General features: G+C 44.8%; 1 protein-coding gene across 1 annotated transcript; it reads right to left on the reverse strand.

Moving 5' to 3' along the window:
• Positions 1-4,391: 4,391 nt before the first annotated feature.
• RTCB (RNA 2',3'-cyclic phosphate and 5'-OH ligase) lies at positions 4,392-14,710 on the reverse strand. The gene is made up of 12 exons (XM_005527540.2): positions 14,565-14,710; positions 14,388-14,466; positions 13,521-13,588; positions 12,286-12,385; positions 11,065-11,221; positions 10,297-10,453; positions 9,040-9,199; positions 8,551-8,726; positions 7,874-8,062; positions 7,293-7,403; positions 6,457-6,576; positions 4,392-5,445 (listed from the first exon to the last, which is right to left on the reverse strand). Exons 1-12 carry the CDS (start codon positions 14,655-14,657, stop codon positions 5,338-5,340), a joined length of 1,518 nt encoding a protein of 505 aa, XP_005527597.1. The 5' UTR covers positions 14,658-14,710; the 3' UTR covers positions 4,392-5,337.
• Between the last annotated feature and the right edge of the window lie 111 nt (positions 14,711-14,821).

Here is a 14,821-nt window from a genome sequence, read left to right on the forward strand (position 1 = left end):
CAGAGAGGTACCACTATGATCAGCAGCACTCGTAGGAGCAGAAGGATCTGGTCCCTGAAGCACAGATTTGTATTTAAATAGAAAAGACCAATAAAAAGTGAGATTAAAGGAAGTATTTTTTATTCCTATTTTCAAATAGGGCACCAAGGCATAGGAAGATATAGTGACTTAATACAGGCTGGAAAAGTCCATGATGGACTTGAATGTCTGAGCCTTAAGCTTAACTTTTCTTTCCCTGACCAGTCTGGGATGGAGGATTCACTTTCTGCTAGAGAAGCAGGGGGAAAGAAGACAGAAATGGTGTTCTTGGTTGCTATTGATAATCATCAAATTGTTGGAATTTCTGCCTGAGAGACAAGGAAAGGAATATTGCCACAAGCAGGGCTTTGTGTTTCTCTAGCAAGATAAAACTTCTGCCTCATCCAGTGACCATTAATTGAAGAGCTCATGGGGTCTGGCAGGAAAAGCAGCCAGCAGCCTACACAACTCCTGAACTTCCTAATGGGATTTTTGAAGACCAGGTCACCCCAGAGCCCTGGGACTGAGGTCGGGGACAGGAGCAGTGCTTAGCTCCTGGCACACCACACCTGTGAGCAGGGTTCTCCCTCCGTGCTCACCCCTCTGAGGCCTGACAGCTGCTCTCTGGGCACTGCAGCCCCCCTGGGATCCCTTCCCTGGGGAGGGATTCTGTGCCATGGAGGTGCCCACTGGGGCTGCTGGGGTAGGAGAGCACCCAGCTCTGCCTGCACCCACAGGCACCCTCCTGCCAGCATAGCCCCAAGTCTTGGGCTGGGCAAAGAGGGCTCCCTGGATGGAGAGTTTTCTCCTCCTCTGCAGGGCTCAGTTCTTCCACCGTGAAAGGGCTCCAGCCCTGCAGACATGCACAACTTATTGGTGGACAAAAGAAGGTGGACAAAGTCCTTTCTGGGCTAGATTCAAAATACAGAGATATTCAAAGTGCTCAAAATGGAAGAGAAAATGCTTGTCATGGCCCATTGTGTATCTGCCTGACAAAAACACTCCTATGAAAGGCGGAGAAAATCCCTTTACCAACAGCTACAGTATAAATACCTTAGAGGGAAAGAATAATTTACAGTGATACCTTTTTAGTCCTCATCCAAGAAGTGGTTAAACATTTGGCAGGGAAACAGTGGAGGAACTCATCAGCCTACCTATGATTTTAAAGGTTAATAACTTGTCTGTGAATGACACGAATTTGAAGCACCACAATAGCAAGCGTTAGTCAAAAATAAAACAACTGGGGTTTTGGTTTGGTTTTTTTTTTTTAATTAAAAGCACAAACAGGCTACAATTCTTAAGAGCTAAGAGAAGGGTAACCAGGTGATTTGTTGCAATAGGCTCCAATACAAGGCTGATTCAAACACCTCAGCATATGAGGGCAGCCCAGCCCCTGCATGTCTTTTACTGAGCTAGTAAATGTTAAGTGCTGGCAGATAATTCCATTTCCCTTTCCTGGTCATAATCTCTGCAATTAAGCCTACTGATTATTTTGGTTTCTGAATTTATATATACAACATGACCCAAAGCAGTCTCCTGGGGTTTGGGAACAAGGGTGCAGCAAGACAAGGATGTGCTCAGCACTATGAAAGCCAGCAGCAGCAGCTCAGGCTGGGGATGGTTGATTGCCTGAGGAGACCAAGCTGCACATTTGCCATGGGACACCAGAGGAATTTCTGTACCCTCTGCTCTCCCACCTCAGATTGCTCAGCATGACCCCACCCTCCTGCTACATATTGCGAACAATAATCTCACCAGAAACCACATCATTATTGGAGTTTGTGAGTGCCAAGAGGTTATCATCCTCTTCTTCCTCCCATGGTGTAGGGGACAAAGCAACTGTACCCATTATCTCCCTGGCTGGGGAGTGCAGAGCTCTTGCTTTTCCACTGTACATCTCCCACTGCCACCTTTCCAGACAGAAAACCAACAGCATTGGTGATCAAAACCGTTCAGGCTAAGACAGGGCTCAAGAGAGCAAAGCAAATGCTGGGCCTGCTGCTCCATTGAAGCTTTCCTGCAAGCAGGGAGCGTGCTGGCACACGTCGCAGGACGGATATTGCTCTGTCTGATCGCTTTGAAGGCTGGGGCGGTGGAGGGAGAGGAGAAGAGGCCAGTTAAGTGTGTTTATGTTTGAGAGGAACAAAGGAGAGCAGAGGACAGAGTGGGGGTGCCTGTGCCAGAGATGTGTCAGAGATCACTTGTTCCTCCTGGGCCAGAACACCAGCCTGGGACCACCAGCGTAGGAAGAAGTGGTTTGTGCAGAGCTGTGTTTAAAGCAGGGAGAGGAGAGCCAGAGCAGAGGGAAGAGAAATCCCAAGAGTCTTAGGATGGTGACAAATGTGACACCAGGTGATAAACATCAGACACCAGGCTCCCAACCCATGAGGTGTGCAGTACGGTGCAAATATACCACAGCAGCTTACCTTGCTGGGGTCTGGTTTCTCTTGGGAGAGGCTGAATTAGGGGAGTTAGGCACCTGGAGAACACAAAGTGTGACCAAGTCAAGGGAGGCCATCAGCTGGACCCCAGCTTTGCCATCTGTTATGACAAACGAAACAGATTTTCCCCATTTGCAACACTGCTGGGAGGAACTGCCTTTCCAATGGTCTCACACAGCCCAGGGACTGAGTGCTGCCTCTTCCACCTGGTGCTCCACCCCACAAACAGCACCCCCAGCTTGGGGTGCAGTCAGATGGCTGAGAGTCACCCAAAGGCAACCAAGTCCTGAAGTGGAGACTTAATGCAGACACCCTGTTCAAGCCAACAAACCTGCTGCAGGCCGCAGATGAGTGAATCAACTGAACTTAGGCAGGGAACAGGTAAGTGCCTGTGGCTAGACAGAAGGGTGCAGTGGTTCCAAGGATAGATGGAGACCAGAGCTCCTAACTGTGGTATCCTGAGGAAAAAAAGGCCCTAACACTCATTCACCAAGGCTTTTTCAGTCTTTTGGGGAGGAAAGTACATCATCAACAGGTATTTCAGAGTTCTCAGTAATCTTCCATGGAAGTAGAGATGGTTCAAAAACCACACTGGTTCTTTGGCATTGCCAAAATGCTCCTGCAGATCCACTTGTATTTCAGCACATAAATTTTAACACTACATGCCTTCTCTACCTAATACTTCTTATAATTTATTTTTTAAAATGCAGAATAAAAAAAGTTGGTGGACAACCCTATCTGCAGAAAAAAAAGACAGACTTGAATTGGAAAAAAATCCCGGTTGAAACAGAGAACTGGGAAACATCTTACGTTCTTCCTTACTTTTTTAGGTATTTAGGAAACCAGAACTTGACTCCATACAGCACAACATATAACCAAAGCCAGTGCTAGCTTTGTAACAGGAAACCAAAATTGACAGCACTTCTTGCAGTCTTGAATGCTAATGTATAAAACATCAATGATCAGAGGACTTCAGGGACACAACCCATCCATATGACAAGCACTTCCAAGGTACTCATGATTTCTGCTTGTAAAAAGCTTAAATTTGTCCCTTAATGGTAAGGGAAAGTAGAAGTTGAAAGGAGAGCTGTGTTTGTGAAATGCTTATTATTAAATGTGAATTTTTTAAAGGTTTCCTTATATTCCACATCAAAGAAGCTGAAGTATTCATAGACAGAAACTTCTGCAAGGAACATATAGACTTCTGCAGAAGATTTGAGACTAATTTTTCTTTCAGTCATTGGAGGCTAATTCACATTTCTAAGTGAAGTGATTTTTGTTTTAAATTCAGCAAGTGTGTCTCAGACCTCTGAAATGGCAATCTGGAGCTGTTCCACTGAAGAAAGGAGGGGGAAACAAGAAGCTGTAAGTTCAGTCCCACAAGAGCAGTGCCTATATGTACAAAGGTGCTGCTTCTGAACCGGCACAAACACAGTATTTGAACCTAAGAAAACCCTTAAGAACAAAGTGATTACAACAGTGAAATACCATTATGCCTTCTAAGATCCTGAACTTCAAGGGATGTTTCATCAAAAGGCACTGCAGTCCATCAATCACTATCTGCTCACCTTACATGAGTCCTTGGCAAGGCTCCACTCCTGCTTTCAGTTTTATTTGGGAGTTTTATTTCCCTCCAGCCGCCCTCTTGTGCCGACATCCAGCCTTGCAGGCAGGTGACAGCCCCTGTCCAGCGAGGTGGGCTCAGACGGCCGGCAGGGAGAAGCCACAGCCATCACACTCCTGTCATAATTGAGTTGGGAACACAGCACTGCATTGCCCTTCCTTGTATTCTGCAAAAATTCTGCCATCTGCACATTCTTTGCAAGATCCATCATCTGAAGTCACAAAATGCACTGCATTTCAGCTCATTAAAAGCAGCTGTTGTCTGCTTTTAAGTACACAGAATAAACATGACACAGATACACTGCCGTGTCCATCTTCCCATTTTATTGTAATCCCCCAAAATGATCCAGTGGGGAAGGTCAGCTTCCTCTCCAGCCTTGGTTAATGAATGTAAAAGAAACGCTGTAAGCCCCATCACATTGGGCCTGACCCTGAAACTGGGCTCCCTGAAATCAGAGCTGTGGGACACAGTGAGCAGCATTACCCAACCCAACTTTCACAAGCCGAGCTTTTTTAAGTGTTGGATTAGCACATCTCTAAGTTACAACTTTCATTAAGCAAACAAAACCTTTCAAGGCAACATACTCAGTTCTACTCAGCTTTTCCAAAAGACCGTGGAATGCCTACTTGTCCTGAGCCAAGTTCACCAGGTGCTGTGTTAAATGGGAGAGGCTGGGGCAAGACTCAAGCTTAGCTAGCCCCTCTCAACCTGAGCAGGAGACTGCTCCCAACTCCGGATTTCTTACCCAATTGCCACAAAACACGCAAGAGTAGAGACTGTGCATAAAGGTACCTGCAAACAGGACAGCCTCTCCCTGCCCACAAGTGCAATACCCTGTTTATCAGAGTACTTCCATATGCAGAAAGAGCTCCAGGCACTCAGGTGTGGCAACAGCAGGGTCTGGTTCATACACCACCTTCACTGAAGGAGGTGGTCTTGTAGCACAGCACTTAGTGACAACTCAGGCAAGCCTGAAGTCCTGCCTGAGCAGGGAAATGGAGGAAGGACTGCATATAAAGACCAAGAGTAACTTATTTCGTTGCCCTGTCCTCACAAGAAAAGAATGCCATATAACAAGGAGGAGGGGCATAAATTATGGCTAGGAGTGGTTAAAAATAGGTGTATCTTCAGCTGTTGTGTTTCCAGACCAGGAATGTGATATTTGAGCATCCTACAGAGTCCAAGAGGTGTGGGAAGATGATAATTCTAGTCAGTTTTGTGTAAGGCCTGGAGACATCGGTGCCTTGCTGGCTCCTAGCCTTTTATAACAGCAATAGGTCTCAGTTTAATGGCTTTCTTGCTGATGCCAGCTTCGTGGCAGGTGTTAACCACATCAGTCACATTCTTGTAAGACTCTGGTGCCTGGAGGGAACAAAAAAAGGACAAAACTATAAACAACCCATAGTCACAGGAAGTCAGGTGTAGGTTTTTGAAATCCACATTTCACAAAAATAACCATATAAATGGAGGGTGTAGAAGTAGGTGAACATATTGAGAATTTGTCCACCTTATGTATCTAAAATGTAAGACACTTAGCTTTCCAAGTAAGCTCTCATCATATTTCAGATAAAATATTTGCTATTTTAATCCAGTTTTTCAGATAATCAGTGCCCCAGCATGTGAGAATGTCAAGCCTCATTATCTAGTAGGAAGTGACTCAAACTTCTTCTCTACAGGGAGCCTTTAAGTTTCATCTTCACTGCCCCTTGATGACAGCAGTCAAGGTTTCACTCTAGAGCTTCCTCCTCTGGCCCCTATTCTGACAAGGAAGCTGCTCCTAAATAGAGACTTTAACATGATCAACATGTTCATATAACACCAACATCCAGAAAAGCATAGTGCCAAATGATTAACACTTTTATGATTGAGGTTGTGAACAGAAGACATGCTCATGTTAATGCAGAGGAACTGAAGTCATAATATTCAAGGTTTTCTGACCATTCAGACTTCTCTTCTTGAGCAAACATAGGAAAAGAGGATCTTTCAAGCTGCTACTAATCTACATGAAAGCTGCAGTGTAAGGTAAATTTAAAGCAGGGAGAACATAATTCAAGAAGAAAATCCATAAAACATAGCTACTTTTGTAGATGCTCACACAAAGATAGCAATTATCCCTATCACCAGGCAGAAGAGGAAAAAACATACCCCCCAGTACCTGTCAATCAGGGATCTCCCCTTTCAGCATGCTTTTAGGATAGAAAATACTTCATATAATTTTCAAAAAAATTTGACAGCTCTATCAGAAATCACACAAACTGCGTATTCAGAGTACTGGCAATCATTTAGCACTACGAAAAATCAAGTCAGGGAGGGTCATTCAGCCAGGGAGCAAAACCCCCTTTTCCTTTTAAGATAATGAAATACTAAACTCACTTCTTCCATGACCAGTTTGGGAGAAGCAACGCGGATGGCAATGCCCATGTCAGCCAGCTTGTCCAGTACGTCCTGGAAGTCCAAGTTACGTCGAGATTTGGCTCGAGACAGTGCACGACCCTAGGCCAACAGTTGTGTTAGTTATACTTTTTGTAGCAGTTTGGAAAAACAAAACTTTCTTATTAAAAAAAAAATACTGCATTATAAGCAAACACAGAGTGACCGTGCACAGAGAGCATAGACCACAGTAAACTGCAATATAGGAAATTTATTTAGCCTTCAGGTCACAGGCTCCTGCAAAATCATCCCTCTGGTATGGTGGCTAGGAAAGTTTCATTTGTACAGCACATTCGTCTGCAAGTGTCTTTTTGCCCAAACCAAACAGTGTTCAGGACTTGGAATTTACTGGAAGACACTTCTCTTCCTCAATGATTGTCACACACTGTGAATAATAGGGGAGGAAATACCTTCTTCTAAGTACTGGGGAGTTATACAGACATATAACATATACATATATATATAGACAGCCTCAGCACAGTTAATCCCTTCTGTTAGCTCAGTGTTATCAGAATTTGGTAAAAGGAGCTTATTCTCCATATCTTCATCTGCCTTATAAAAAGCAGTATCCCCTAGATTTTCTGCAGAAGTAGTCCCAACTACTCAGTAAGGGACAAAGACTTCTACCTTGCAGTTCTCCTGGGCAGGTACTACTGGCAAGGCAACTCTCTGCTTGTATGACCAACAGAGGAAACACACATTGGATGACCCTTCAACAACTTTGTTCCCTGGATGACATTCTCATCCCAACCCCTCTCTGAAATAACTTCTTGACTTACAGCTCCATGGCAAGTAGTTCCAAAGGTCTCAGTCATGCCTTGCTCTGTGCCAGTGAGGACATAGCTACAAGTGCCCATTGTGCCACCGATCAAAACGGGCTGCCCAGTCAGCTGTGGATGCAAAGCACTCATTCGTAAGAAAAAGCTGAAAAAACTCATTCTTAATAAAAGTCTGAGAGGAACCATATCTCCAGAAAAGGAGGTCAGATTAATATTCCTTGAGAGCATCCCTGCTTGTCTCAGGTGCCTGGAATCAAGGATTCTAGAAAACTAACCGCACTGAAAGATGCACACCGGTAGATCAAAAGCCTTGTGTCCAACACACAGACAAGGCAAACCACTGAATCCTGCCCTTGGCATAAAGGTCTTCTTTCCTTTCATCCAACTATTTTGTGTGTGGAGCAGAAGGAAGAGCTCAATGTCCCAAAGATCTAACACAAGCTGAATATTGCCATCCCACCAGGGCTCTAGTGCTGTTACCTAAATGCTGAGAGTTCATTTTTTAAGGTATCTGTTAGGGACCCTAAAATTGTCTGATTAATCCAGAATTTTCTATTTCCTCCTCCCAAAGACAAACTTACTTGATAATCAACAGCAATAAGAGGATGGTGAGGAGGGAAGGCCCTGGTTGATCCCTTTCTGTGCACCAGCAGAGTCCTCTCCTTTCCATCCACTACATGCTGTTCCACTTTGGCAATGTTGTGAGACACATCATAGATAACGTGCATGTCCAGGTCATCTGGGGTTGTGTTGAAGACTTTGGCAAAGGCCTAGAAAGAGAGAAAATCAGGATGTGAAGTACAAGATCATCATAATTCAGCCACAGTGGAACTGAATACAACAGTGCTGAGAATGACAGAATTGGACTGCATAGACTGTTTGTCTGCCCACTGGCAGCTTCCTGTTGTAATTCAGTCAGATATCAATTAGGCAAATTTGCCCAACTCTGAAAAGCTGGCTTTAGCAACAAAACCCCTCAATTTTAGCAACAAACCCCCCAGTTTTCTTGTATCCTCTTTTTTCAGCTCAAGGCATTTTCAACAACACTGCTTAAGTGGCTTCTGCCAAGTACAATCCAGTGATGTTGAGAGGTTTAAAATAGATTGTCATGACTGCAGCTTTGTGCAAGTCTCTCCAGGAAAAAACAGCTTAAGAAACATAAAATTGAAATTAAGTTAAACAGTGCAACTACTCTTTGTTCTCCATGTCTGGGATGACGCAGCAAAAATATCTGCATCAGAGACAACTCTGCTCCTACCTGTCGTGTTAGGAAAGTCATGGAAGAGCGGTTAACCCAGGCATAGTTGCCAGCAGCTGCCATTCCCTTCAGGTAATCCTGTCCCTCTGCAGAGGCAATCCTGGCACATGCCAACTGGCGATCATTCACTATGATTTTGTCCCGTTTCATAGCTTTTTCCATAGCCACCAGTGCATCTGGGAAATAAAGAGAGTAAATCTAAGTGACTTCTTCATTTTGTTTCAATCTTTGAGATTAACATGGGAGTCTGTAATTTGTATTCTAAAACTGAACTCATCTGCCCAATGGTCAAGTCCAAGGCTACTTCTTAAATGCAAAAGCAAATCCGTCATCAATTGTTTGCAAACAGGTAACACCTAACCAGACAATTCAGGATGCTCTAATCAATTGCACTGTAAGAAAAGCTCTTTGGTGCTGGAGTTTGCTGTCAGTGACAAGACCACACTGAAGTCTGCCTCTCTCCAGGTAGCTACACCAGTCAGATCATACCTGTGGCAACCTGGTGGCCCAGCCCTCTGCTTCCACTGTGGATCATCACGCACACCTGCCCTTTGTGGTCAATGCCCATCTTCTTGGCAGCATATTCGTTGTAAATCTCATCCACCACCTGGATCTCAGCATAATGATTTCCAGCTCCCAGGGTCCCCAGCTGCCAATCACAACACACTGATCAGACAGGGCAGAGAGGAGCACAGGATAGAGCTATGTCAACAGGTGATAGGACAAATTGCTACAGCAAGATTTTGGGTTTAGAAAAGGTGTTTTTTGGGAAAAAATATTCCCATGTAAACTGCAAGGAAGTAGAACAGTAGCATTACCACTTTCCTTTTTGTTCAAATTTGTAACTACCTGTGCTGCTGGAACAAGACTGTGATTAAACAAAAGGACCAGGATCTACATACAGACTGCCACTTTTTTCCAACTTACTTTGGCCTGGATGGGAAGAGTATAGGCCATTGAGACTTCGTCTTCAGTTTGTACAGACAAAGCAGACAGTCTTACACTCAGTTATAACTCCACAAAGAAGTTACAACATCTTGTTAATTAAGTACTTAAAACTTTTCAGTAGATTAAAACAAGATTCCATTTCCAAGCCCAAACTTTTTCAACTCTGTAACAGATCGTTTATTTGCAGGGCAAATGTGAAAGTTGGGGACATAACATTATTTTGAGGTTAAAATGCTGTAATTTTGCACCACCCCAATTAATAAAGAATAGTATCAATTAATATCAAGAACATACAAGAAAGCTTTAGAAATGTACCATTAGTACAGCCATCTCAAATTGTTCCACACAGAGCAGCAAGACATCATATATAGAAATGTAATCCAGCTCCTAAACTGTGATTTAAGTATGAGCTAGTTCTACTTATTATTGTACCTTTTCTTACCCTGCTATTAACTCGCTGAACAAACATGGATAAAAGCTGAACATTAACTTGCTTATCTCTTTGAAACAAAATACATCTGGACGTGGAAATACCACCCAATATAACTTGAAGTACCAGGTGTTAACAGATGAAAACCTGATGGCCCCAGGGACCTTGGGTGGTATGCCCAGTATTATTCTCCTCTGCTGCAGTTCTGTCAAGAATTATTCAGAACTGACCTCACCATCTTGCCTTTTCCCCCTGCCCAGAAATGCTAGACAGAGTTTCAAGAAAAGACACAGCATCAGAGAACTACTCTCTAACCTTTACATTTGAACCCTGGGAGCATGCACAGCCCTCCTGAAACATAACATTACCTGAGGCAGGCCCCTTTTCTTTGCCCTTGAAGAGACTTTGTTGGGGTCAGCCTGTAGCATTCTTCCATATTCCTCACAGTGCTCCTTGTCCTCTGCCCAGGCATAGCCCTCCCGGAGAGACCAGTCCACACCCATCTCCAGTGCCTCTTCCAAATCCCTGCAATTATCAATCACCTACATAAGATGATTATCCTGGGATACAATCAAATCTCCACTGGACACGGCCTTCAACAACTTGATGCCGGTTTTTTTGTTAGACCTACCTTTAGATCTACATCCTTCCTGCAAGGAGTTGGACGAGATTACCTCAAAAGATCCCATCCAACCTCAATTATTCTATTATGTTATGGTCAGCCCCCAACTCTCCTACCAAGTCCAGCTTCTTAATACTGCATTAAAATCAAGCTCTACAAATATATTAACTTTTGGTACATCATCACTTTTTCCTCTTTCCTGGGTGGGAAATATCCTATTTTCTATCTATAATCCTATCTCTTATCCCTTTCAAAAAAGGCCAAAAAAAATCGAAGTTTTCTGACAGAAGAAATAAGAACCCAGCAAGAACCTTTAAGGGGTTTAAATGGGGGAAGAAAGAGCTGACTGTGCATTGATTATTATGTCAGTCCTGGTAAAGCACATATGCAGAAAGAATGGAAAGCATTTTAGAATTAGCTTTCCTTTCCTAAGTCTCCCACTGACGAATCTTGCCTCAAAACAAACAACAGAGATGCCCCCTCTAGTGATGTGTGCACAAGGTCATTCTCTTACTTGGCATTCATGGGGATGACACCTTTGGAGCCGACACCAACAGGAATGTGGTCAAACATAGCCTGGGCGAGCTGTTCCTTCACAGGCTGCACATCACTTTCATCCAAATTTGTCCGCAACAAACGGACACCACAGTTGATGTCAAAGCCGACACCACCTACAAGGGGAGAAAAAGCCATGTCAGGGAACATGTACTGAAGGCTGTAATCTCACTCCTTTTCTTGTGAAGGAAGAAAAAGCAGAACTGCACTAGGCCTAATTTTAACAGATTTACATGAAACCTCAGACTTCAAGGCATAGCTGTAGGATTGCCTACAGAGCTCTCTGTTTACAAAGTTACTCCAGAAAGCTGACAAAGAGAAGTGGACGCAATTATAAAACACACTGCCCATAGAAAGTAGAGAGAATGTTCCTGTTCTGCTGCCTAAGGTCAGAAGAAAAGTTACAGAATCAAAAATGTTCTTGAAAGCAATCCCCAAAAACAAGCTCTTTTTTGAATCTTCACTGGAATAAATAATGAAGAGTTATAAGAAGTAATTAATACTTACAAGGAATATTAAACTTCAGTTCTTGGTGTTTTGCTTAGCTCCTACTATTTATAATAATAAATTCTGTAAGGCAACACCAAATGTGAAAGATAATCATGCCACCTTTAGTATGAAGGTTCTGGTGTTACGAATGTTAGAGGGGAGACACCAAACTAAGAGACCTTGCGTCTGAGTCAATCGGGAACACTTGAAATGATCAAAGCAAAACTGAAACATGACCATCATGTTTTATGACAACCACACAAGCTTCACACTGTCAGTAACTGAAGATCTGGGTGTTTACTAAGAAGACAGACATACTGTAAGGTTACGTTTTAAGTGTAGAAATATCCTCAAAAGATGTTATCAAACTACTCAAACAAACTAGCCACTTCTTTATCAATCTGGGGAAGCCCCAAGGTCAAAGACTTCAAAACTGAGGGATACCACAAGTCCAAGCTGCAAACACAAGGGCAATTCTCCCAGTCCTGTTTAGCTGTTCTCAGTGTAACTACCTGCTCCATAAAGAATAAAGATTCTAAGCGCAAAAATTAAGCACCCCCTAACTCCCTATAATTCTCATATTTTTAGATTTGTTTCTGAATGTAAAGTACTGTAAAGTCCTGCCATTTTGAAACGTATTTTTATGCCTTCCCAGATATTTTTCAGAGCAGGTTAAGTCAGTCATCCTTACCTGGTGAAACCACTGCTTCAGGATCACTCATATCAAAGGCAGCCATGTTGCCAATAGCAAATCCATAGCCAGAATGGACATCTGGAAGGCCTATTGATCTCTGAAAGGCAATTTTAAAGCTTTATGGAACTTGATGCTGCACACTCATCTTGGTTATACTTTGCCTTGTGGCAGTGGTTGTCACATTTGCAAACAAATATACCAAAAAGAGAATGGATGCTCAGATGTAGGTGAACACATCAACCATCAGGTGAGGATCTGATCTCCTGCACTTACAGGACAGTCAAAAAAAGCAGAGAGCAGATCTCTGAAGCAAACTCCCCATGATACACAAAAAGTTATTGGAAACTGGAACTTTTCAGTATCTATTAAAGTGCTACCACACACTGAAGTGAACAGTACTTTTGAATGGGATTATTTGCTTCTTCTGCCTCTCCTTGCCATCGCCAAGAAATCCGTGGTTTGGAAAAAAGAAGTGAAGATTTGAATATGTAGATGATTGTAGCATCTCTTCTACAAACTGCCAGCCAAAATTCCCATTTTAGCAGGTTGTTACTATTCTACCTTACTCCATTTTGGCCTGACCCCTAAGGCATTTAAAAGCATGATGGTCTGTCTTTTACTGCATCCATAAATGCAAAACTTCTGCCAAAAGAGACAATTAAAGATTCTGTTATATGCAATATTTAATGTGAAAAGGATAATTTCCACATCATACTTTGCACTTCTTGAAAAGAGTCAGAGGTAAACATTTTCCTCCTGCATCATTATATCTCATGCTTTGCTTCCAAAAAGGCACAGGATGAGGGAAGGCAGTGTTGAGTGCATGTGCAGGCTCACTACTCACATGAGGCCAATAACAATAATACACACAACAGTACCACCTCCTGCTCTCTCCACACTTCTCCAGGTATTCCAGAGCAGAGGCAATTCACAACCAACATGCAGTTAGTATGAACAGCGGGGGAAGGTGGTTCAAGAAGCTGAAACAGCATGAAAAGCTGTATGTCAAAAGACAAGCAATGAAATAAGTGGCTACTTCCCTTTATGACAACTTAGTTTTGCAGCCTGGCCTTGCAAGCACTGCTTACCCAGATACAGGTTCCTAACACACACACTGCCTTGAGAAGAGCTTTGGTCCATACCTCTTCTCGTGAGAGAGTTCCCATTTGGAATGCAATAATGTCAGACAAATGGGAACAGAAAAAGAGCAGTTTTCCAAAGCAGATACTCACGTGAACAATGCCAGGCAATGCAGCCACATTCCCAATCTGTTTCATAGCAGGCAAGAAGCCACCCGCACCTGAAAAACATGTTTTTAAAAAAAGTAATCTGATAATTTACCATGATAATTGCAATGAAACACTTTCCTAAGAGGCTATTTAAAACACATGTCAGAAAAGAAGACGGCTGACAAGACTTCTAATCTGGTATAAAGAGCCTGGCACTGTGCACAATCTGCAGTTTCATTAAATGCAGTGTTTACTTCACTGAAGGCCAACTTCTGCTGTGTTCGTACCGATAGCGTGGGGTCTGTGCTAGCAACGGCAGCGTGCTCTCTCAGCCCGGCTGGCAGCTCGGATGCAGCCCCACAGCGCACAGGCCCAGGCAGTCCCCCCACATTAAGCTCTGAGAGCGGCACTCAGGGAGCGCCCCCGAGCACAGCGCTGGGCACAGGCCGTGCTCCAGCTGTGCGGGCTGCAGCGGCACGCAGGGCGGGATAACCCGCTCCGGCCCGCCGCCTCTGCCCCGCTGCGCCCCGGGGCTCGGCGTGCGGGGACAGCCCTGGCGCAGAGCACGAGACAGGGCAAGCGAACAGGCACTAGTTCTGCCAGGAGAGGTTTAGCTTGGACATTAGGAGGAATTTGTTCACGGAAAGGGTGATTACACATGGGAACGGGCTGCCTAGAGAGGTGGTGGAGTCACCGTCCCTAGGAAGCATCCTTTTAGGGAAAGGATGGACGTGGTACACAGTGCTATGGTCCAGGTGGCATAGTGGCGTTCGGTCACAGGCTGGACTCGATGATCTCAGGGGTCTTTTCCAAACCGACTGATTTTGTGTCACCCCCCGGGTCAGGGCGTCCGCACCCCGCCGGACCCACCTCCGCCGCGGCAGGCATTGCGCAGCTCCTCGAACATCAGCTTCTCCAGCGGGTCGTTCACGTAGAAAACGCCCTCCACCTGCGGGGAGAGCCGTCAGCCGCCCGACCGCCCCGACCGCGACTCCGCGCCCCTTCCCCCGACCCCCGCCCGGGGCACCCAGGCCGCCTCCCACGCACACGCATGTTCGGTACGAAGCCCTTCTTGATCCGCCAGCAGTTCTTGTCGATCTTGTCCAGGTACTGCAGCTCATCGTTGTAGCTGCGGCTCATGGCGGCGGCGCTCCCGGTCGGCGGGTCCCGATGGCAGCGCCGGCCGGCGCCAGGAACTGGCGCGCGCCCCCCGCAGCAGCGGACCGGAGCCGGCGAGGCTCAAACCTCTTCCCTCAGCCCTGCCTCCTGCCGCCCCCGTCCGTCCGTCCGTCTATCCCTCACCC

Source organism: Pseudopodoces humilis, chromosome 5 (assembly GCF_049639895.1).
Source record: "Pseudopodoces humilis isolate 2021_Gansu_Grassland_sample_001 chromosome 5, ASM4963989v1, whole genome shotgun sequence".
NCBI lineage: Eukaryota > Metazoa > Chordata > Aves > Passeriformes > Paridae > Pseudopodoces > Pseudopodoces humilis.